This window comes from Artemia franciscana, chromosome 10 (genome assembly GCF_032884065.1).
Source record: "Artemia franciscana chromosome 10, ASM3288406v1, whole genome shotgun sequence".
NCBI lineage: Eukaryota > Metazoa > Arthropoda > Branchiopoda > Anostraca > Artemiidae > Artemia > Artemia franciscana.
The window spans coordinates 48,943,214-48,968,766 of NC_088872.1; the positions used below are offsets into that span (position 1 = coordinate 48,943,214).

At 35.2% G+C, this 25,553-nt stretch overlaps 2 protein-coding genes across 3 annotated transcripts; one reads left to right on the forward strand and one right to left on the reverse strand.

Moving 5' to 3' along the window:
- Positions 1-1,086: 1,086 nt before the first annotated feature.
- Positions 1,087-20,439, forward strand: LOC136032305 (phosphopantothenate--cysteine ligase-like). 2 transcript variants are annotated; one of them, XM_065712592.1, is made up of 2 exons: positions 1,087-1,304; positions 19,422-20,439. In XM_065712592.1, exon 2 carries the CDS (start codon positions 19,424-19,426, stop codon positions 20,345-20,347), a length of 924 nt encoding a protein of 307 aa, XP_065568664.1. In that variant the 5' UTR covers positions 1,087-1,304; positions 19,422-19,423; the 3' UTR covers positions 20,348-20,439. The 2 variants fall into 2 exon arrangements, with proteins under 2 accessions (XP_065568664.1, XP_065568665.1); XM_065712593.1 differs by having other exon boundaries at positions 1,088-1,304; positions 19,434-20,439.
- Positions 3,011-3,397, reverse strand: LOC136032488 (uncharacterized). The gene has a single exon (XM_065712799.1). It carries the CDS (start codon positions 3,395-3,397, stop codon positions 3,011-3,013), a length of 387 nt encoding a protein of 128 aa, XP_065568871.1.
- Positions 20,440-25,553: the final 5,114 nt, after the last annotated feature.

Sequence of the window (25,553 nt, forward strand, 5' to 3'; positions counted from 1 at the left end):
AAAAATTCTGGCTTGTAATAGACCCCGAAGCCGCGCCGAATGTCGGCGGCCCGCCACCGAAAATAACTCAACGGGCCGCCGCCAAAAAAATGTCGGCGTGCCGGCGCGAGGCTCTGTGCCGGCGCACCGCCGTGAGGCTCGGTGGCGGCGGCGGTCCACCGATGAATAACTGTTGCCGATTTTTTTTAGTCCTATATAGCTTATCCAAGTGAGTACAGCTGTAACTACGAAAGTTCTATTGTCTTTGCCATCTCTGGGCGATTTTTGCAATTTTACGTTGAATTTAGCGATTAGTCACTGCCAAACGTTCGATGTTCGCTCCATATCGCGTGAACAAGCTCATTTTTATACGTGATAATTACAAGGTAGTCAAAGCTTTCAAAGGAATAATTTAAGCTTTTGCACTCAGCTACAACGGATCTTTTTTTCTTTTCTTTGTTCTTATTATATACATTCAGTATTAAAGGGTATATTGGTATTTGAACAAAGATTCCAAACTCTCAATCTTATGAATAGTCCTACACTCATATTTTCTAGTCTAACACTTGCTGAGTTAAGCGTAAATCTCACAATCTAGAAACCTCCGCTAGTTTTTGCAAAGTCATGTAGTAAGGCGAATATTGTAGATCTAAGTAGCCTATGCATAAACACCGCCTAAACACTCGGACAAGATATTATATAACTAGGTAACGATGAAAGAAAGAGATTTCAGGGCTTTTAAATATTGTGAAAAACGTTAAGAATTTCTATAAAGACAGTATTAAAAATTCCATAGAAAATTAAAAAAAATACTGAAAAATGCCTTAAAAATTGCGAAAACACCAAAAATAGATGGTGCGCCACCGATTGTTTTTCGGCGCGCCGCCGCTGACATAAATTCTCTCCGCCGCCGCCAAATTTTGATTCGGCGTGGCTTTGGGGACTAGCTTGTAACTATTTTTCTTTTAGCTTGTAATTTCTAGATATTTATAGCCTATAGATATTCTCCTTAATTAAACTGTTGAGGTTTCAATACACATAAACACGTGGGAAAACACTGCAGGCTAGAATGACCGATAGCGGAATCGGCTTTCAGCCAACATCGTCTGTTTTCAATGATTGACCACGAACAAGCAAAATTCTTAAAGATCAACTTCGTGAATAAAGTTCTATTTCTGTGCATCTTTGTCCAACAGAGCTCATTGTAAATTATTTACAATGACTTGCTGAATTTTTAGTGCTCTATAAATTGTGTTTTAACACCAAAACGAATTTGGTGCATTAAAACTTTGAAACTAACCAAACTACTGTTAGCCTATGCTGAGGTAAGTAGGCTATATATTAGTTGGTGACGTCTGAGGGAAATAGGCCTAATAAAAGTTACCAATTTTCCAAAGAAAGCATCTTAATAAAGTAAAATTTGTTTGCTTGGGCTTGTTCTATTCTTAATCACTTCCAAGTGTCATGGTTGACTTTTGACAATCCACTCCCTTCTCATTGACAGTCCCATATATAGCTCTGAGAATAATTGATACTTGTGTGTTGTCATATGGCAGTAGCAGATCCAGGATTACAGGAAGGGGTGATCGGTTGATCATTGCAAAAATTCTCATTTTTACCCTAATTAAGCCCAACATACCTTACTGATACTGAAAGTTGTATGCCTCTACATTCAAAGATTTGCCAGAATTGCCTTTCTTCATGGTCATTGTGATATTGTCTATCCAACATTTAGCATGTGAGTTCTGTAAAGCTATCCAGGAAACCACATTTATTGATAAATTCAAAAAAATTTATCAATAAGACCCTCAACACCTATGACATCATCACAATGAGCATGAAGAAAGACAATTTTGGCAAATCTTTCCTCTGTAATTTTATTTCTTAGACATTTTCATTCTTCATGCAGCAAAAAAACTTCATTCTGCAGATGCCACACTGACAGTTAAGGTCATGATGATATACTAGAGCCTCAATATATTCAGAAAATATCAGCATTTCAATTGTGTTTCTGTAAAGTTCTCCTAGTATTTCAGGGGTTCTACCTTTGCCTGCATTGCTTTCTCTCAGACAAAGCCTACAAGGTTTCATATTGTCACTTCTCTTCTCAGGGCTGAGATTCACAACCTGATTAGTAAAGGAAACCAATTCCTGACCAGGATTATGATGACAAATCATGAATATTATCTATAAATTGTTGTTTGTTTATTTCCATACAATTTATTGGCAAGAAAATACTGAGTTTTAAAGTTTCTATAGAAAAACAGTGTTCTAAGTCTGAAATGATCAAGCCCAACAAAGAAATAAAAACTGACCATCTATAAATTTCTTGTCTGGACTGAATAGCACATTTTTCATTTTGTATAATTTTTTGTTATCCTTGGGACAGTTATTGCCTTAATTTCAGCTAGGAGAAATCTAAGGGTTTCTTCTTGTAGAGCTCCAGAATGATTACTTGAGTTGTATACAAAGTTCATTAGTGACCAGGTTCTGTTCCATGTTCAGTAGCATCCCATTTAAGTTGAAACTCTCTAGAGGACCTCTCAGTATCTAACCCTTGTTTGAAAAAATCAACAGATTCAGCAGTAACTGTTTTATTAGGTGATTTGTTCTAACTCTTGACAATGCATGGCAAAAAGAATTGAGTACAGACTCTAGATATTGTAGACTGCTTACCAAGTTTCAGGTGATGACCTCTAGTTCTTGAGTTGGTACCAACAGTAGGGAATAATACTGGGAGAGTATTAGCTTTCAATAACTTTAAGGCTAAAATAATACCCCCTCTATTTCTACAAGTGTAGGGAGATTCAGCTTTGATAGTCTTACAGGGTAGGAGAGCTCCTGCATGCCAGATACCACTTTAGTGGCATGTCTCTGCACATCTTCAAGAACTTTTATGTCTTTTTTAAAATATGGGGAGGCAAGAGACATTCCAACTTCAAGCTCAGGATACACAAATCCCTTATATAGAAGACTGATGACTTTACAGGAACAAGTGAAAATAGTATGCTTAATCAGTCCCATGGTTGAACTAGCCCCAGCAGCAGATTTCAGCATAAGTGCCTAATTTCGGTTCATTGTCAATATTGACACCAAGATCCTGCTTACTATTTATAAAGGAGAGTAGGTGGCCTAAGAAAAAATAGGAGCAGCAAGGATTCAGTTTGCCAAAGTAAATGATATGGCACTTGGCAACATTGAACTCAAGAAACCAGGCCTCAGCCCATTGACCTAGCAGTTGAAGATTTTTTGGTAGCATGGCATGATCTTCACAGGACAAAGCTGGTCCAAGAAGCTTCAGGTTTTCTGCATAAAGAGTTGATTTACTGCTGATAATTGAAGGAGCATCATTGATGAAGATAATAAATATTGTAAGACCCAAAACGCTTCCCTGAGGAGCTCCACACAGAACATGCATTCAGGAAAAAGAATATGATAAGAGTCATCAAATAACTGGACACACTGATATCAGAAATAAAGAAAGTCTAGGATCCAGAGCAGGGATCTCTCTAATTTAATGACAAGTTGCTTGTGACACACTTTGTCAAAAGCTTTAAGTAAGTCAAGCAGAATCATGTCATTAGGCACTCACATATCAAGTAACTTGGTGATGTGATCATACAATTCAAGGAGATTGGTGTCAATAGATCTTCCTGAACAAAAGCCATGTTGTGAACTGTATAAAACATTATTTGCTTCAAGGTGTTTACCAACTGCAGAATTGATTATTCTTTCAAGAACCTTAACAGTAGCTAATGGGTCAATAATGTTCAGCAAGACCCTTTTTACCTTTTTTAAGTATAGGAATGATGTGTACACTTTTTGAATCCAACACTTTTTGACACAAAACTGTATGACATTCATGTAGGATACATGGGTGAATGCCATCTGGACCAGCAGATTTATTTAGTTTGAGGGATATAATTTCCTTTAGAATCAAAATATCAGTAATCAGGATTGGTCCCACCTTATGTGATACGTCATATTAAGGAGATGTGGGATAAACAACACTGGAATTAGAAGAAAACACAGAAGAGAAATATTGGTTGAAAATTTCAGCTCAGGATCAGCAGCTGATTAACTATTATGCAGGAGACCTGGGACTGTTAAATTGCATCTGTGCATCTGCTGCTACATTTTTGAGTGGCACAATGCCAGAAAGATTTAGGGTTATCATTAACTTCCTTAGCCAATTTTTCTCAAACCTTCTCTTCAACTCCTTTATTTGGCTGGTTGTTTGATTACAAAAAGATTTGAAGACTTGATAATTCACTGTGGTCTTGTTTTGTCTATAGCAATTCCATTGTTGATGTTTTCTGTTGATTAGCTTGTTTACTTTAGTAGTTAAAAAAGGTAAACTTTTTGCCTGAAAAATTCTGGTGCAAGACTTTTCAACATGCAGAATTTCTGTTTTTGTATTTGACTAACTCTCATCAGTATCATCAATAATAAGCTTTTTCCAGTTGACATTGGCAAGTTTTTCATAGACTAGTTTGTAGTTTTCATATTTTTGTTGCTTAGAAGAAAATTGTTTGGTAGGGAGACATTTTTTCAAAATAATTACTACATGGTCACTATCACCAACAGGTGTAGTTATTACATTCTTAGTAAGAAGGTCAGGGTTACTGAAAATAACCAGATGAAGAGCATTGGAGACTTGACCTTCTCTCAAACATGTTGGTTGTGATATTGTTTAACAGTGGGAATTATCAGAGAGGACAGACAAAAAAGGAAAATCTCTTTTACAAAAACGAGATCTATCCATCTACTGCATTGCAGGAAGGTTTAAGTCCCCCAAAAGGACTAGATCATAGCTTGCAACATTGGACACCACTTGAGATAATATGGCAGCCAAGTTAGATTAAACAGAGTTTAATCTGTTTCAGTTAAAACAGAGCACACTGATTGTATTGAATTTTCAATGTGCCAAGCCCTATTGGCAATATCACTAACCTGAGCAGAAATCATCATATTTGGATCCATCTACTGCATTGCAGGAAGGTTTAAGTCCCCCAAAAGGACTAGATCATAGCTTGCAACATTGGACACCACTTGAGATAATATGGCAGCCAAGTTAGATTAAACAGAGTTTAATCTGTTTCAGTTAAAACAGAGCACACTGATTGTATTGAATTTTCAATGTGCCAAGCCCTATTGGCAATATCACTAACCTGAGCAGAAATCATCATATTTGGTGTCAGTTCTGAGCTAGAAAAATGTTTGGGCTAACTCTATCTTTAGATCTTCCCTGAAAGATTTCAAGGAATTATCTGTAACAGTAGCTAGTTTTGCTATAATGGCCTGCTCACTAAAGTGGGAGGGTGAACTTTGCCGGCTGGACATGACCAGGAACAAGTAAGTGATTGCGTCATCTTGCTTAATCCTGTCCAAAGCACAGGGAGGCACTAGGGCTTCTGTAAACAATACCCACTACAATTGAGATTGTATGATTGTGTAATTTTATCCACACAGACTCCATTCTATCAATAGTCAGAGAAATAAATTGAATGAGACTAACCTTTAGTTCATCCCTTCTATATAAGCACACTCCTCTGTGGCAAAGTGGGGAATTCAGATTAGAAAAGAGTTAGTAAGCATTGATTTCATCAGGAAATAAGACTGACAAGTTGTTTTTTGGTGAAACTTCCACTTTTTTGGCTGCAACATCCGCTGCTTCTGAATATCATATGAAAGGAAATCTCAGAAAGCTTATTAGGGAGGCTGTCAACATTGGAGCTAAGGAACCTCATTCCTTGTAAGGTAGGAATATGAGAGGATGCAGGACTAGAAAAGCAAGAAACAAAGGACTGGTAAAGTTTATGGATAAAGCACAACGAAAGAAAGAAGAAACAACAGGTGAGCAAGTTGTTGCAGAAGAAACAAAAGAAATGTCAGTATCAGCCAGGGAAATATTATTATGATCACTACTAGACAGTTGAGAGACAAAATTCGGTGATGGAGTTAATAAACATTTAAGCAATTAACAGAGGTAGAAGGAGGCATGGGCATTGGAGTGGTTGGGGGATTGCCTCCAACTGGCAAGTTTTTTTTAATGATGGCACCCTTATAAATTATCAAATCTGCCTCTCCATTAGCTTTTCTGCATTTCAACTCCTCAACTAGAGCTCTGTGCTTTATTTGATCTTCCTTTGGACTATCACTATAGAAACTGATTAATCCTTTTGTTTCAAAGGATTTTTGTATTATTTGCTTTCTAAATTCAGTTGATGTCACAAAGAAAAGCAGAAGAGGGGGGCAGCTACCAGGGGGCTGATGGCTATTTGAAAATCTTTTTACTTTTGATAGGGGGGGGGGGGCTCCAATGTCAACTCCATAAGTGTGTAGCAGATAACTATACAGGAAAACTGCATTGTGAGTCTGGGTGGGGACTCAATATGTAACAGTATTTAAATGGCTTTCAAAACGCTGGTGCTCTGAACATGCTGTCTGATGAACATCAGTTTCTGTTAATTGGGCTACAGGAAGCTGAGACAATTGAGAAACAGTGTAGAAGCCACTAGGTCCTAAACAGTTAAAATAGAGCACACTGATTGTTGTGAATTTTCAATTTGCTGAGCCCTATTGGCAATATCACTAATCAGAGCAGAAATGTCATACTTGGTGTCAGTTCTGAGTTAGAAAAATGTTTGGGTCAACACCATCTTGAGATCTTCCCTGAAAGATTTCAAGGGATTATCTGTAAGAGAAGTTAGTTTTGCTATCATAGCCTGCTCACAAAAGGGGGAGGGTTAACTTTGCAGGCTGGACATGACCAGGAAGAAGTAAGTGATTGCATCATCTTGCTTAATAATTTATATTCTCCTGGGAACTGGTCCAGACAATCACCACAAACCCACTTTTCACAAATGCCACACTCTATGGCAGAGGACCCCTCATCCAATTCTATAGAACAGATAGCACACCTATCATGGCCTTTAATTGGGTTTATGTGTTTTCACTTAGCCTTGCTGGACTTAATTTATTCAACAAAATCAGGAAATGAGCCTAAACAGATCCAGGGTATGTGTTAGGCTACTGCCTAGTGCTAGATTATTAGACTACTACCTAAAAATCTCCTCTAAAATCCTCAAAATCCAGCAATTTTCAATCCCTGCCTTAAGAGTTAAGGCAGGCGCTTGGCTCACTGCCTTTATAAAATGAAACAAAAAAAAGACTAACAAATTAAAACATTGAATTGTAAGTAAGTGACTAAACCTGGTTCTGCTGCTACTTTAGTTACCTTGCCAGTTTTTTTTTCATCTTGCTTTCACTCCCCTATTGCATGACATCCAGCTGGGTAAGAAGGTTCTTAACTTGGCTTGTTGCAGACACAAACTCTAAACTCTTCTTTTGAATGTTGATTGAGTGGTAAAATCTGTCCTGATATGTTACTAAGAGTGTAAATGGTTACTATCAGATTGGAGGATATTACAGCAGTCAATAAGGATTTTGCTTGTGCTGCAGTTAAGTATTACACCCATCTGGTAATGATCTCAAGAGCTTCTATGATTTTAAGGAGCTCTGCCATAAACTGAATTAAGGACTCATGCATTTTGGTCCAGTGTGTTTCTCAAATGTGAGATAGAACTAGCTTTTGAACATGTACTTTCCTTGCTTTCTAACCTAAAACGTTATTTAAAACTTTCTAACCTAAAACGTTGATTGTTATCTTTGTTTTGATGTCAATATTAGTTAAGATTATCCAAAAATTTTATACTGTTCAAAACCTTCTAGAACCGGAAATAACTCTAGAGAGTGTCTGTTATTACAGTCATTTCAAGAAATTTGCTTACAACTGGAGAAGAAATAGGTTTTTGTAGCTTTGACAATTTTCAAGATGAAAGGCACCAAACATCCTGGAGAATTATCTACAGCAGGCAGATCAAGTGCCATCAAATCCTTTTCAAATATGCATTGGTCTTGCAACCAAATCACAGAAATCTGATAATATAATTTTTTGTCCATTTCAGGGGGGGCTGGTCCTCCCTAGACCTGCTCCTGTAATATGGTTGTTTCTGAGCTGAGTGTTATTTTGAATTTGTACAATCTAGTCTTGTCAGGGATTGTTTGCAATGTCCATCTAAGTGTTATTTAGAGTGATTTCAAAAAGCAGACAAAAATGGAATAAACTGTGATAATCTATTCAAAAAATGTTACATTATATCAAGTAAGAATTTCATTATTTTGGAGCTAATGTTTTGTTTGTATTGACACTCATAGGGCTATATATGGGGCCACAAGGGGGATAGGCTTAGGGTGCAGTGTCAGAAAAGTAACCATGATGTTTAGAAATAGCAGACAATTAGGAATCCAATAGTAGGTTATTACTTTTATTTTATTTATATGTTTCCTCAAAAAGTAGTAACAATGCACTGTTAACTACAAAAATGAAATTAATACCATTTGTTTTTTTATTTTATGCTATTTCCAAATATTATGGTTGCTTTTTCGACATTGTATCCCCCTCTCCCTGATGGTCTGAGCTCTAGCCTTAGGAGTATAGAAACTAAATGAAAACATAAAAAAAAAACAATGACATTCTTTCTTTATATTATAAGGAATGTTTCCATTAATCAGATTGCTGTGTTTCCCAATTTTACTCTTATGTTAGATTGCATCTGAAGGAAATATACCAATAAAACGCTAGTAGTACCATTGGAATCCTTGTTTTGTGCTCTTTCCAAACATCATGGTTGCTTTTCTGATAATTTAATCTGTCTCTCCCCTTTCATGGCGCCAGGTATAGCCCTAAGACATATTAAAAAAAAAATTAAAAGAATGCAATAAAACAATAAATTTTTTGTTTTATAATATGCAGCATGTTTATGTCTATCAGATTATCATGTTTTCTTCCATTACTAGCCACATTTTTAAATTATTTAAATAATGTTTTTACCAAAATCTGAATTGAGATCTCTTGGAAAAATTTTTTTCACCAGGTCAAGAATGCAAGAAAACTGGTTAACAAATTTTTTCACCAGGTCAAGAATGCAAGAAAACTGGTTAACACAGAAGATTTGACTTATCATGAGATGTAGGACAGTAGAGAAATATACTATTTGGGTTATGTCTGGGACTATCAAGGGGCAGGGGCAGTTTTGTGTATTCAGAAAATCAACCATGATATTCAGAAAAGCATAAAATAAGGAATCTAATGGTATTACTTTTTATGGCACTTGGTATTAACCAAGTGACATATAGCAATCGCAAATTCTGTTGGTCTATTGGTCTGTCAGTCCTGGTTTTGCTACTTTAGGCACTTCCAGGTAAGCTGGGACAATGAAATTTGGCAGGTGTATCAGGGACCGAACCAGATTAAATTAGAAATAGTCATTTTCCCGATTTGGCCATCTGGGGGGGGGGAGTGGGGGGCCTGTTAATTCGGAAAAAATAGAAAAAATGAAGTATTTTTAACTTACAAACGGTTGATTAGATCTTAATGAAATTTGATGTTTGGAAGGATATCGTGTCTCAGAGCTGTTATTTTAAATCCGACCGGATCTGGTGATACTGGGGGGGAGTTGGGAGGGGGAAACCTAAAATCTTGGAAAACACTTAGAGTGGAGGGATCAGGATGAAACTTGGTGAGAAAAATTAGAAAAAGTCCTAGATACATGATTGACATAACCGGAACGGATTCGCTCTCCTTGGGGTAATTGGGGGGGGGGGGGTAATTCTGAAAAGTAAAAAAAATGAGGTATTTTTAACTTACGAACGGGTGATTGGATCTCAATGAAATTTGATATTTAGAAGGATATCGTGTCTTAGAGCTGTTATTTTAAATTCCGACCAGATCTGGTGACATTGGGGGGGGGGGAGTTGGGAGGGGGAAACCTAAAACTTGGCAAACACTTAGAGTGGAGGGATCGGTATGAAACTTGTTGGGGAAAATAAGCAGAAGTCTTAGATACGTGATTTACATCATTGAAATGGATTCGCTCTATTGGGGGGGGGGGGGGGGCGTTAATTCTGAAAAATTAGAAAAAGTGACGTATTTTTAACTTACGAAGAAGTGATTGGATCTTCACGAAACTTCATATTTAGAAGGAACTCGTAACTCAGATCTCTTATTTTAAATCTCAACCGGATCCAGCGTAATTAGGGGGGCAGTTGGGGGAGAACCGGAAATCTTAGAAAATCCTTAAAGCGGTGAGATCAGGATGAAACTGGATGGGAAGAATAAAAGCCTGTCTAAGATACGTGACTGACATAACCGTACCGGATCTGCTCTCTTTGGGGTAGTTGGGGGAGGGGGTTAATTTTGAAAAACTAAAAAAATCAGGTATTTTTAACTTATGAACGGGTGATCGGATCTCAATGAAATTTGATATTTAGAAGGATATCGTGTCTCAACGCTCTTTTTTTAAGTCCCGACCGGATCTCGTGACATTGGGGGAAGTTTGGGGTGGGGGAACCTAAAATGATGGAAAACGCTTAGATTGGAGGAATCGGGATGAACTCAGATCTCTTATTTTAAATCTCAACTGGATCCAGCGTAATTGGGGGGGGGGGCAGTTGGGGAACCGGAAATCTTAGAAAATACTTAAAGCAGTGAGATCAGGATGAAACTGGATGGGAAGAATAAAAACCTGTCTAAGATAGGTAACTGAAATAACAGGACCGGATCTTCTCTCTTTGGGGTAGTTGGGGGGGGGGGGTAATTCTGAAAACTAAAAAATGAGGTATTTTGAGGTAATTTCATATTTAGAAGGACCTTGTAACTCAGATATGTTATTTTAAATCTCAACCGGATCCAGCGTAATTTGGGGGGGGCAGATGGGGGGTACCAGAAATCTTTGAAAATACTTAAAGTGGTGAGATCGGGATGAAACTGGATGGGAAGAATAAAAACCTGTCTAAGATATGTGACTGACATAACCGGACCGGATCTGCTCTATTTGGTGGATTTGGGGGGGGGGGGTAATTTTGAAAATTGAGGTATTTGTAACTTGCGAAAGGGTGACCAGATCTTAATGAAATTTGATATTTAGAAGGATCTTGTGCTTTAAAGCTCTAATTTTAAATTCCGACCAGATCCTTTGACATTGGGGGGATTGGAGGGGGAAACCGGAATTCTTGGAAAACGTGAAAATTGGGGTATTTTTATCCTATGAATAGGTGATCGGATCTTAATGAAAGTTGATATTTAGAAGGAATTCATGTCTGAGAGCTCTCATTTTAAATCCCGATCAGATCTTTTGACATTGGGGGAGTTGGAGGGGGATATCTTGGAAAACACTTTGAGTGGAGGAATCGGGATGAAGCTTGGTGGATAGAATATGCAAATGTCCTTGATACGTGATTGACGGAACCGTACTGGATTCGCTCTTTTTGGGGGAGTCGGGGGAGGGGTTCAGTGATTTGGCGAGTTTGGTGCTTCTGGACGTGCTAGGACGATGAAAATTGGTAGGCGTGTCAGGGAGCTGCACAAATTGACTTGATAAAGTCGTTTTCCCAGATTCGACCATCTAAGGGGCTAAAGGGAGAGGAAAAATTAGACAAAATAGGTATTTATATCATACGAGTGGGTGATCGGATCTTAATGAATTTTGATATTTAGAAGGACATCGTGACTCAGAGCTATTATTTTAAATCCTGACCGGCATTAAGCCTCTTATTTTCCTTTTAAATCAATCTATCGATTCATAGAATTTTGTTAGAGCTCATGCCATATGATCTCTTGGCTCTTAGCTCTTCATGCCTTGTCACAAGTGCCATATGAGCTCTTAGCTCTTGTTTTAAATAGAATGTTTCCTTTAGATGTGGTCTACCACAACATATTAACCAAAGGACAAACTGCAGCTTGTAATTGTAGCTATGAAGCACAGTACGCCAGTTATTAATTCCAATAGGTTTCAATGAGTACTTTTTGAAATAATTCATTATTTTCAATTAAATTTGAATGCCAAACATTATTTATAATACGCTTATTAAACTCAGAGTTAATGATAATTGAACAGAGCTGAACTCTCAACAGTGCTTATTGCAATTAATTGCAATAACTTAATGGATAAGCATAATTATTTAAATGCAGTTTAAACTGTTAAATGCAGTTTAGGATCAAACTGAATTTTTTGAATTTCTTAGAAAAAAAAAATACAAGCAGGATCAAGAAAATGATAAGGGATGAAAAAGTTTTTTAGAGCTTTTCACTAGAACTTGTTTGTTCTTGAGAAGCTTCAAGGGCATGTAAAAGGCCTGTTTTATTGATAATATGTCATTCTAATTCATTCCTCATCATGCGCCACTTTCTATATTTTATAATGGATAACTTGTAATGGATATTTTGTTAATTTAGAGGGTCAAGCAAACTTTTCTCGTTTTATTAAGAAAAGATTCCTTCCCTGTCTAATTAAATTAAAAAAAATTTTGTTTAACTGAAAGGAAGGAGCAACTTCAAAATTCAAAATGAACATAAATTATTCCATATATGAAGGGTTGCCCCCCTCCTCAATACCTTGCTCTTTATGCTAAAACTGTTAGCGCTTAAAAAAAAAAGTTTTTTTTATTCTAATTAAACGGCCCCTTTGTTTCAATAGCCATTCTTAAAAAAAAGTGAGACAAACAGTCAAACTTTAGTGTAAAGAGCAAGGTATTGAGGAGGGGACAACTCCCCTTCATATGTGAAATAATTTCTGTTCGTTTTGAGTTTTAATGGTGCTCCTTTTTTCAGCTAAAAAAAACTTGTTTCTTTTTGTTTAATTTCGGATCGTTTTTCAAATAATGCTGGTAAATCTGACTCACCCTCCATGAAGTATACCCCCCCTCCTCTCACAGGAAATTCCTCCACGAAATTTCATCCAACATACAGTGCACCCCTTCTAATTCCCTCTGGACTGCTCCATCCTTGCTGAAATCCCCCCCCCCCTGTAAAATTTCTTGAAGATAATTCAACCAGAAAAGTTCTCCTTAGCATACTTTCATTTGAAAAAGACCTTAATTTCTAATTGGTTTCTTGGCCACTCCAAATAGATAACTTCGAAGACCACACTGCCTTTCCATGACGAAAGTAAAACAGTTCAAAATAGGGATGATACCTTTTTATTGACAGTGAAATATAAAATTATTTAACTGGATATTTCGAACACATATACAGTGTTCATCATCAGCAGTAAAACTTCTGATTTTACTGCTGATGATGAACACTGTATATGTGTTCGAAATATCCAGTTAAATAATTTTATATTTCACTGTCAATAAAAAGGTATCATCCCTATTTTGAACTGTTTTACTTTGGCCACTCCAAAAATGCAAAATGCCCCCTTCCATGGAAATCTTTTCCCGGAAATCAAATCATGTGGAATATAGCCCCAAGATAATTCCCCCACAACATCTTTACATGCAAAATTTAGTTTGAAAACAGAATGTAATTCAAAAGAATTTTGTATAATAATTCTGTCCCCCCCCAGTGTGTAATATTTCCCCCCTGGAAATTGCCCTCCCTAAGGAAGATTCTCCCTATGGAATTTCACTCCAAGCGAAAATCACCCCTCCAAAAAATGTTTGTATACTTCCCAATAACAAATGCTATACATGAACAACAAACAAATTTCATAACTTACAGGCCTCTCCCAACAGATTGTGGGGGTCATTTTACCCCTAAAGAAATAGTTATTTGGTCTTTCAACTATACTGAATGAAACAGCTATCTCGAAATTTTGATCAGGTAACTTTGGGGAGAAGAGGGGTTTGGTAGCGGGCCAGTTGCTCTCCAATCTTTTTTGGTCGCTTAAAAAGGGCACCAGAACTTTTATTTTCCATTCAAGTACACCCTCTTTTAGAACAAATATTTTGATTCTATCACCCATGGGAAAGAAAAAACAAACAAATAAGCATGCATCTATGATCTTTCTTCAGGGAAAAATAACAGAATTTCACATTTTCGTACATAGGAACTTTAAATTTCTAAAGTAGGGTTCTCTGGTAGGCTGAAGCTGATGGTATGATTTTCATGAAGATTCATTGAATTCTCATTAAGGTTCCCCTATTTCAAAAATCAAGAAAGTTTTCCCAGGCTTGTAACTTTTGATGAGTAACACTAAACTTGATGAACCATATATATTTGGAATCAACATAATAAGCTGATTCTTTTGATGTCTCTAGAGTTTTGGTCGCTGTTGAACGGAGTTGCTCCTTACTTACAATTTTTTACCATGAAATATTTGACAAAGTCAAGGAGTGATAAGGACTTTTACTCTAGCAAGTGCTTATCATTCCTTGATTTGACTGGGCAGTAGAGGATACATTCCTTAATAAAGCAAGACAAGTTTGCTTATTCCTCTCTAGTTAACTGAAGTTAGCATTATTCCTTGATAAAACATAGAAAGCAAGGAACAACTTGGACATACACTTTATTAATGAAATATGCCTCAAGTCTATTTAGCCAGTACAGAATTGTCAAATCTATTCTAAATCTGTAAATCTTCTATAGAATTATTATTTTCATCGGTTTGGTTATGCAGTGCACACTAGGAACAAAATTATTTGTAAAGTACTGTTAAATTAAACCTTAATGGTTACATTTTTTGAAAATGTTGGAGATTAAATTTGAACCCTGTTAAGTAGAAATTTTGGCCTTTAGTAGTAAGGGGTATTGAAATCTTTCCTATTTCTTTTCTATAGCTTACTAATTGGACAACCATTGCGGCCTTTTTTTTTTTACCTAAATATTGGATTGAATAATGCTTGTTTAATTGTATGGAATTTTTCCTTTCCAGCTCACATGGAAAAATTTTCGAGCTCAAATTTGGGCTGGTAAATCCAATCCTGAAAGTTCCATTATCTCACCCAACCATTTTCTGTGATAGTGGAAAGCTAGAAGAACTTTTAATTTCCGTTCAAATGCACCCTCTTTTAGAACAGATATTTCTAAATTTCCAGAATCTTACTTCTAAATTTCTTAAAAAAGAGTAAAAGCATTTGACCTATTTAAATTACAATAAAAAAGACATCTATGCTATAATGAAGTCCCCCAGGCCTTACTTTTCTGTATATAGGCTAATGGTATTACCGAAAATGATACTTAATTGACCATTCCACTACCCATGATCTTAGTACAAGGAACACTAAAATTGGCGCACTTGAGATACTGAAGGGTATTTCTGAAAAGGCATGTAAAAATGGCATGTTTCTAAAATGTTTATAATATTAATATTTTAAGACATGTCCCAATCTTATCACCTTCAATTCCAAGTAATTTTTCTGTCCAAAAAATGAATCACGGCTTATGTTTTACATTTTCTTAAACAAGCAATGCTGCTCCTCTGAAGTATCCTTGAGTTTCCATAAATTTTAATTAAATTATAACTGAATGATTTTTACTAGGGGTGGGTACTTGAACCCTGTTTTTTTTACTATGTTGCTTTTAGTTTGACTCCAAAAGCTTCTTAAAATCGTCAACTTTATGTGTTTTTAGGATTATTAAGTCCACTAATCAAACAGTTCGTGGTAACGAACTGTAGTAAGGAGCGATCCGGCTCAATAGTAACCAAAACTCTAAAAAATTGAATTTTGATATCAATAGCTACATCAAAAGAATCGCATTTTAATGCTGATTTTAAATATATAAGTTTCATCAAGTTTAGTCTTAGCCATCAAAAGTTACGAGCCTGAGAAAATTTGCTTTATTTAGGAAAATAGGGGGAAACACCCCCTAAAAGTCATAGGATCTTGACGAAAATGAAACCATCAGATTCAGCGTATCAGAGAACCCTACTGTAGAAGTTTCAAGCTCCTATCTACAAAAATGTGGAATTTTGCATTTTTTGCCCGAAGACAAATCACGGGTGCGTGTTTATTTGTTTGTTTTTTTTTTGTTTTTTTTTTTTTTCCCCAGGGGTCATCGTATCGACCAAGTGGTCCTAGAATGTCGCAAGAGGGCTCATTCTAACGGAAATGAAAAGTTCTAGTGCCCTTTTTAAGTGACCAAAAAAATTGGAGGGCATCTAGGCCCCCTCCCACGCTCATTTTTTCCCAAAGTCAACGGATCAAAATTTTGAGATAGCCATTTTGTTTAGCATAGTCGAAAATCATAATAACTATGTTTTTGGGGATGACTTACTCCCCCACAGTCCCTGGGGGAGGGGTTGCAAGTTACAAACTTCAACCAGTCTTTACATATAATAATGGTTATTGGAAAGTGTACAGACGTTTTCAGGGGGATTTTTTTGGTTTTGGGGGTAGGGTTGAGGGAGGGGGCTATGTGGGAGGATCTTTCCTTGGAGAAATATGCCATGGGGGAAAAATTCAATGAAAAGGGCGCAGGACGAATCTGGTCACGTTAGAAAAAACGTCAAATTAAGAGCTTAATATACAATGCTGGGTGTTCGGAGCCTCTCTATTATGGAGTATAATTTGAAAATAACACAACTATACGAGCGATAAAACATATATACCACAACCATAACTACTGCTAAGAGATAACACGACTATAAAGCGAAAACAGGTGAAAACTAACGGGAAAATAAACGAACTAAGAGGTGGAAGGGGCCCAGAGAAAAACTATAATCCTTTTTCAATTTTGAGCCTAACTTCCGCAAAGGAGTAATAATGTCAGAAGCCCCGAAATACCGAATTATTTTCTTTTCAAACAGTTCGTGGTAAGGAACTGTTGTAAGGGGCGACCCGGCTCAATAGTAAACGAAACTCTAAAAAACGGAATTTTGATACTAAAAGATACATCAAAAGATTCGAATTTTTACGCTGATTCTAAATATTAAGTTTCAATTAATTTAGTCTTTGTCATCAAAAGTTACGAGCCTGAGAAAATTTGCCCTCTTTTGGAAAAAAGGGGGAAACATCCATTAAAAGTCATAGAATCTTAACGAAAATCACACTATCGCATTCGGTATATCAGAGAACTCTATAGCAAAAATTTCAAGCTCCTATCTAAAAAATGTGGAATTTTGTATTTTTTGCCAGAAGACAAATCACGGGTGCGTGTTTATTTATTTGTTTGTTTTTTTTTTGTTTTTTCCCAGGGGTCATCTTATCGACCAAGTGGTCCTAGGATGTCGCGAGAGGGCTCATTCTAACGGAAAGGAAAAGTTCTAGTGCCCTTTTTAAGTGACCAAAAAATTGGAGGGCAAATAGGCCCCCTCCCATGCTCATTTTTTTCCAAAAGTCAACAGATTAAAATTTTAAGATAGCCATTTTGTTCAGCATAGTCGAAAACCATAATAACTATGTCTTTGGGAATGACTTACTCCCCCACAATCCCTGAGGGAGGGGCTGCAAGTTACAAACTTTGACCAGTGTTTACATGTAGTAATGGTTATTGGGAAGTGTACAGACGTTTTCATGGGGATTTTTTGGTTTGGGGGGTGGGGTTGATGGGAGAGGGCTTTGTGGGAGGATCTTTCCTTTGAGGAATATGTCACGGGGGAAGAAAAATTCAATGAAAAGGGCGCAGGATTTTCTAGCATTACTATAAAAAAAACAGTGAAAAAATAAACATGAAAACGTTTTTTCAAATGAAAGTAAGGAATAGCATTGAAATTTAAAACGAACAGAGATTATTACGCATATGAGGGGTTCTAAAAATACTTTAGAATAAAGAGCGAGGTATTTAGGAGGAGATAGATACCTCGCTCTTGATGCTAAAATATTTTTAGTGATTTCAACTATTTATTCTACGGCCTTTTTGATTCAGGGGTCATTCTTAAAGAATTGGGACAAAACTTACGATTTAGTGTAAAGAGCGAGGTATTAACGAGGGTACAAACCCCCTCGTACACATAATAAAAATATAAGAATATAAAAGTTTGTTACGTAAGTTAATTCTTAAGTTACGTATATTTTTTACTAATAAAAACGTTCGTTGAATATTAAAAGTTCTAGTAGCCTTTTTAAGTAACCGAAAAATTGGAGGGCAGCAAGGCCTCCTTCCCCACCCCTTATTTCTCAAAATCGTCTGATCAAAACTAAGAGAAAGCCATTTAGCCAAAGAAAATTAATATACTAATTTCATTTCAATAATTTATGTGCGGAGAGCCAAAATCAAACATGCATTAATTCAAAAACGTTCAGAAATTAAATAAAAAAAACTAGTTTTTTTAACTGAAAGTAAGGAGCGACATTAAAACTTAAAACGAACAGAAATTACTCCGTATATGAAATGGGTTGTCCCCTCCGCAGTCCCACGCTCTTTACGCTAAAGTTTTTCATTGTTTTAAAAAGTAGAATTGTGGCAAAGAGTCAAACTTTAGCGTAAAGAGCGTGGGACTGCGGAGGGGACAACCCATTTCATATACGGAGTAATTTCTGTTCGTTTTAAGTTTTAATGTCGCTCCTTACTTTCAGTTAAAAAAACTAGTTTTTTTTATTTAATCATGTGAAAAGAAGTGCCTGGATAAAAAGAAAAGAAAAAGATAATTGGACTTACGAGATAAATTTTTGCAATAAAAAAAAAAAACTAAAAAAAACAAACCATCGTTTAATGCCAAGGCTGGGGTTTTCCCCAGCCCCTCAACAAAGCTGATTAGTTATGCCAATTCTGTTGTCATGGATTGGAGAAACTAGATGCCTAGTGGCATCTTGTCAAATCGTTCTGACTAGGCACTCAGTTTCTTTACTGAGAATTAAAACCTACATAAGAAAACTCACCTAAAAGAAATGATAAACAATCATGTCTAAAAGGCAATTTGACTTCTTCCAGTCAATTAGATAAGGCTGATAAAGATTATAGTTTCTTAAGATTCTACATTTGTAATTCATAATCTTCCAAAAGTAATCAAAATTTTAGATGATCTTAGGAAATTTGTGATTTTATTCTATAGCAAATGAAATATGTTGTGCATGGTTTTACACAAAAATTACAGTTCTGAAACTCGAACTTTATATATAATTGAATTGAAAAAAGGTTTTACTGGTTTTAAACCTTGAAGCAACCTGTTCAGCTAAAAGTAACCATAACTTACATTAAAAAACTTAAAGACAACTGAATACAGTAACAAAAAATGGCTTGCTATATTTTCTTATAATTTTTTTTTGCAAATTTTTCTGCAACGCCCGCCTTCTTTGCGCAGCCATTTAGTGACTGTTTGAGCCATTGCCATATAGTAGCGTATGATGCATAACTTAAGAATACAAAATCTATGATATGTCAGCTAAAAATAATCCACCAGTCAGAACAAGATTTACCGTTTTATGCATCTTGAGTAAACCAGCTTGATAAGACTACTTAGCCAATGTATAAAGAATATTGTGGGTAGGGAAAATATCTAAGTTTGAACTGGAATTTTTTTAAAAATAAAATTTAGGTTTATTTTTGAATTCATATTTTTTTTTATTGAATTCCTGTTTATTTAAAGTGAGTCTAAAATTTAACAAAAATGGTGGACAGTTTCTTGAACATTATGTAAACAATTATTCAGTCATGTTGCCAACTAACTACTTTGTCCCCAATGATATCTAATTATGTTTTCTTTTTTCTGGATGTTTAGCAATGGAATTAGAAATTCATGAGATGCTCAAGTTCTGGGAAGATTTCTTTCTTAAAAATACTCCGTCAAAAGAGGCTGTTGTACAGCTTGAGAGTCTCAAAAGCTTTACTACTGAACATAAGCACAAAAATTCAAGAATTGCTCTTGTCACGTCTGGAGGGACCATAGTCCCCCTTGAAAGAAACACGGTTAGATTTGTGGATAATTTTAGTGCTGGAACTAGAGGATCAATCTCAGCTGAATATTTTTTAAAGCATGGGTATGCTGTTGTGTTTATGTACAGACCTAAAACATTGGAACCATTTGCTAGGCATTTTTCTACACTGTCTTTGCTTGATACGCTTGAAGAGAAATCTGACTTGATTTGTGTCAAAAAAGAGAAACTTCAAGTTGTCAAGAATGCATTGACAGGATACAGTAAAGCAAAAGGTGAGAATAAACTTCATTATTTAACGTTTACAACACTGTCAGATTACTTGTGGTTGTTAAGAGAGGTTTCTCAGTGTCTAAGTGTGTTTGGGAAAGATGCTCTTCTATATTTAGCTGCTGCTGTATCTGATTTTTATCTCCCTACAGAGCTGATGCCAGTTCACAAAATTGAATCTTCTGGTGGTCCTCCCACAATAACCCTAGAGATTGTTCCTAAAATGCTGAAACCACTTGTAAATCTGTGGGCTCCAGACGCCTATGTTGTTTCGTTCAAACTAGAAACTGACGTTAGCCGTCTGATTGATAAATGTAAAGCTGCTATAAAAAATTATAGTCATAAAATGGTTATTGGTAATATGTTACAGACTAGAAGACATAAGGTTGTTCTTGTGGATTGTTCTTCGGTAAATGAAATCACTGCCAGAGAAGAGGAAGAGATTGAAGAAAAAATAGTAAAAGAGCTGTGTGATAAACATCAGCAATTTATTGACATGTAATGTTTTTATTTCTTTTAGTGATTTTTTTATAATATTCATGTTAATTTTTTTTATAGTCTATTAAAAGTCTATTAAATGTTACCATAGATTCATATTTATTAATTTTACTTTATATTTGTATATCTAGTGTCATCTTCTTTTGCGAAGAAGTGTCATCTTTCTTTTGCATTTTTGTTAAATTTTCTTTGAAAATTCATCATAAATAACCTTCATTTATTTTGATTGTCCCTTTTATTAGTTAAAAAAAAGAGGTTTTTCAAAGAAAAGAAAAATGTCAAACTTAAAATGAAAAGAAATTGCTATGAATGAACATATACCTTAAACGAACAGAAATTAACCAGAACAATAATGTAAAATTTAAAATTCACAGATACTACTATGGACGAAGAAAATCTGACTTGAATTCTGTCTAAAAAGAAAAGCTTCAAATTATCAAGAATGTATTGACAGGATAAGTAAAGCTAAAGATGAAATTATTTAATTTATTTGTTTCATTAATTCATTATTAATTTATTCATTATTTAACATTTACACTACTGTCAGATAACTTGCGGCTATTAAGAAAGGTTTTTTCAGTCTCTAAATGTGTTTATGAAGGGTTCTCTTCTGTATTTAGTCTCTTATTTTTATCTCCCTACAGAGCTGATACCAGTTCCCAGAATTGCATGTTTTGGAGGACCTACAGTTACCATAGACTCTTTTTTATTCATTTTATTCTATATTCTTATATCTAGTGTCGTCTTCTGTCTTTTTTCCTCAGAAAGGTTTTTTCAGTCTCTAAATGTGTTTATGAAGGGTTCTCTTCTTTTTATTCTATGTTCTTATATCTAGTGTCGTCTTCTGTCTTTTTTCCTTTGAATTTTAGATACATTGCTTGCCTTTCATTATTTTTGTTGAATTTTTCTCTGAAGATTTAGCATATATAGGTTTAATTTATTTCGGTTTTTCTTTTCATTAGTTAAAAAAATATGTTCCTAAGAAGAGGCTTCTCAAATCAAAGGAGAATATCCAACTTAAATGCACAGAAGTCACTATGAATAAACATATACCTTAAACAGATAGAAATTTACATGAACAATCGAGCTAAATTTGACAGATATAGCCACAAGTAAGAGTTAGGCTACCATCTCTAAATCCTATAAAGTTCAGAGTTTGTCAAAGTCCTTTTGGCTTTGCCCTCCCCCAACATTCTCTAAAAGTCTCAGATTGATCCCTAAACCCAGATTTTGCAAATACGCTGTTTTGATAGCCTTGGTGCACGTAATGTGTCTATTTTGCTCCCCGCCATAAAAAAAAAAAACTTCAAGAGGCTTATAGAAAATAACTTTGAGGTAGATAAGACATAAAACTTTTTGAACTAACTCCCTTTACCCCTTCCTCAAACAAAAGATTTGAATTCCTTCTATTCCACCCAACACTTCCTGAAGTTTCTGCTGAAACCGCAACCTATTTCTGAGATACTGTAGATAAGATTGTTTTATAATGTGGGTTCACATAATGTATTACGATTTACTTGGATAGTTCACCGTGTCTATATTGTCAGCTCTCTCCAGGTTGTAATATGAGGTTCATTTGGCTTCTTCAACACTCCTTGAGAATTTGAACTCTACCCCCTCAAGCTGTTCTTGAAATGCTGCAGATACGCTATTTTGGTTGCTTGATAGCCGAAATAACCGTTTCAATAGAAGTATTTAGTGTATCAGCTTAATCTAGTAAGATATTTTTTTCTCAAAAGTACTATCGCAAGCTCCGAAGGGTCGAACCCGATTTTTGGAAGAAAAAAAAGGATAAAAACACAAAAACAATTAAACGCAACAGTAAATTTATAACTGGCTATGGTTCATTCATTGAATATTCTGTAAAATCGTCATTTTGTCAATTATTTTCATATTTTCAACAAAAAATAGAGGGGAAATGAAACTGAACTCAGTTATGGCTGCTACTAAGGAATTGGCATTTGCCATTAAACCTGAATTGAACTGGTTGTCAACAAAGCTCTCCAGCACCCCAACAACAGCAGGGAAAATCTCCAGAGATGTGAAAATACTATCATGCTTTTCAACCAATCATTTTTCACAAAAGCAAAGGAGCTTTTGCTTCTTTGAATTTGGCAGAACAGAAGCTAATGACGCCTACGCTACAGATGACATAATTCTCCATTAGAGGAGATGCATGTTTTGCGTTTTTAGTCGATTATTCGAAATGCTCCCACAATTTTGTGATTCAATAATCTATCATCAATCGCTAAAACCTTTTGAATACCCCTTTTTACGTGATTAGTGATTCTTTGAATCACTTTTTTCACGAACACTCTGCAGGGCTAGTTCACAAAGATCACAAAATTTAATAACCTGGACAGTTGGTCTCTACATGTCCTGGTTTTGAAAAGGGGATATATAAATGACGACGAGGACACATCTATCTATATTCACAGGTGGGACACAGGGACACAACTACAATGGCGTGTAACATGGCGCGTAACGACTTACGCGCGGGGGGGGGGGGCTTGGGGGGGCACGAAGCACCCCCACCAGCTACTAACCAATATAACTAAAATGATTTCTTTTTTTCAAACAGTCCCAGTCGCCATGCTTCAGAAAGTTCAGCCAGGACTGAGGCAATTCAATGAAATGAAAGGAGTTTTGATTTGTTTGATTATAAACACGTTTTTAGTGCTAGTCTTGCTTTGTTGGCAGCTGATCTCAGAGATCTATTGGTGACTGGTTCTTTGTTAATATCTACTGTTTTTTTTTTTTTAGATCATTTTTAATTTAATTTGTGTATAGAACATTTAGTGAAAATTCTCCCAAGCCCCTATTCATGGAAATATTATTAATCTTAGTCTGATTTCAATTGCTTCTAGAGCTGTCTACTTTATACCCAGGTATTGCTAATAAGGGCGGATTATTCAAAAAGTATTTTGTGGCTAGGATGTACAAACACATGGCTGCTGAATTGCCTCGTTTCATCTCACTTTGTTTATTAGTCTTGGCTGAACCTCGTTGAAGCAAGGGTACTGGGTCTCTTTGAAAAAAAAACACAAACAAATAATGCAACTAAACACTAATTATCGCAATGTTACAAATATAGACAATAAAGCAACATTAAAAATAAAATTACCAACAACTCAATACATAAACATTACAAATAAGACAACAAACAATACAACTAAGGCTATTAAGAAAACAAATAGTGCAACTAAGCACTGTTAAAACAGCATTAAAAATAAGACAATAACTCAATATTACAAATAACATTAAAAACATTATTAATTACGGCTCAATACAGCAACATTACAAATAAGACAACTCAGACAACAAATAATGCAGCTTAACATTATTATCGCAATGTTACAAAATAGACAATCAAGCAACATTAAAATTAATATTACGAATAATTCAAGAAAAAAAATTACAAATAATACAACAAAAAATACAACCAGGACAACTAATACATCAAATAGTGCAACTAGGCACTATTACAGCAACATTATAAATAAGACAATACAGCAATATTACAAAAAAAACAAAATTATTAATAACTCAATACAACAACAACACAAATAAGACAACAAACAATAGTCTAAAAGGTCTGACTGGTTCTTTGTTAATATCTACCGTTTTTGTTTTTTTTTTATTTTTTGTAAGATCAATTTTAATTGAATTTGTGTATAGATCATTTAGTGAAAATTCTCTCAAGCCCCTAGTTAGGAAATATTATTAATCTTAGTCTGATTTCAATTGCTTCTAGAACTGTCTACTTTATACCCAGGTATTGCTAACAAGGGCAGATTCTTCAAAAGGTATTTAGTGGCTAGGATGTAGAAGCACATGGCTGCTGAATTGCCTCGTTTCGTCTCACTTTGTTTATTAGTCTTGGCTGAACTTCGCTGAAGTAAGGGTACTGGGTCTCTTTGGAAAAAAAAAAACACAAACAAATAATGCAACTAAACACTTTTATCGCAATGTTAGAAATATACACAATAAAGCAACAATTAAAAATAAAATTACGAACAACTCAATGCATAAACATTACAAATAAGACAACTAAGACAACAAACAATACAACTAAGTCTATTAAGAAAACAAATAGTGCAACTAAGCACCACAGCAACATTACAAATAAGACAATACAGCAATATTACAAAAAAAACAACATTATTAGTAACTCAATACAACAACACCACAAATAAGACAACAAACAATAGTCTCAAAAGTCTATTTCTTTGTTAATAACTACTGTTTCTTTTTAATGTTTTGTAAGATCATTTTTAATTGAATTTGTGTATAGAACATTTAGTGAAAATTCTCTCAAGCCCCTATTTAAGGAAATATTATTAATCTTAGTCTGATTTCAATTGCTTCTAAAACTGTCTACTTTATACCCAGGTATTGCTAACAAGGGCAGATTCTTCAAAAGGTATTTAGTGGCTAGGATGTACAAGCACATGGCTGCTGAATTGCCTCGTTTCATCTCACTTTGTTTATTAGTCTTGGCGGAACTTCGCTGAAGTAAGGGTACTGGGTCTCTTTGAAAAAAAAAGCACAAACAAATAATGCAACTAAACACTATTATCGCAATGTTACAAATATAGACAATAAAGCAACATTAAAAATAAAATTACAAACAACTCAATACATAAACATTACAAATATGACAAATAAGACAACAAACAATACAACTAAGGCTATTAAGAAAACAAATAGTGCAACTAAGCACCATTACAGCAACATTAAAAATAAGACAATACAGCAATATTACAAAAAAAAAAACATTATTAATAACTCAATACAACAACATTACAAATAAGACAACAAGCAATGCAATTAATACAACTAATACAACAAATATTGCGACTAGGCACTATTACAGCAACATTACAAATAAGACAATACAGCAATATTACAAAAAAAAACAACATTATTAATAACTCAATACAACAACAACACAAATAAGACAACAAACAATAGTCTCAAAGGTCTATTTGTGACTGGTTCTTTGTTAATATCTACCGTTTTTTTTTTAATATTTTGTAAGATCAATTCTAATTGAATTTGTGTAAAGAACATTTAGTGAAATTTCTCCCAAGCCCCTATTTAAGGAAATATTATTAATCTTAGTCTGATTTCAATTGCTTCTAGAACTGTCTACTTTATACCCAGGTATTGCTAACAAGGGCAGATTCTTCAAAAGGTATTTAGTGGCT

What these genes read in the sequence shown, in the direction of transcription:
- LOC136032305 (XM_065712592.1), top strand. Translation starts at nt 19,424, where the DNA reads ATGGAATTAGAAATTCATGAGATGCTCAAGTTCTGGGAAGATTTCTTT.
- LOC136032488 (XM_065712799.1), bottom strand. Translation starts at nt 3,397, where the DNA reads ATGCATGTTCTGTGTGGAGCTCCTCAGGGAAGCGTTTTGGGTCTTACA.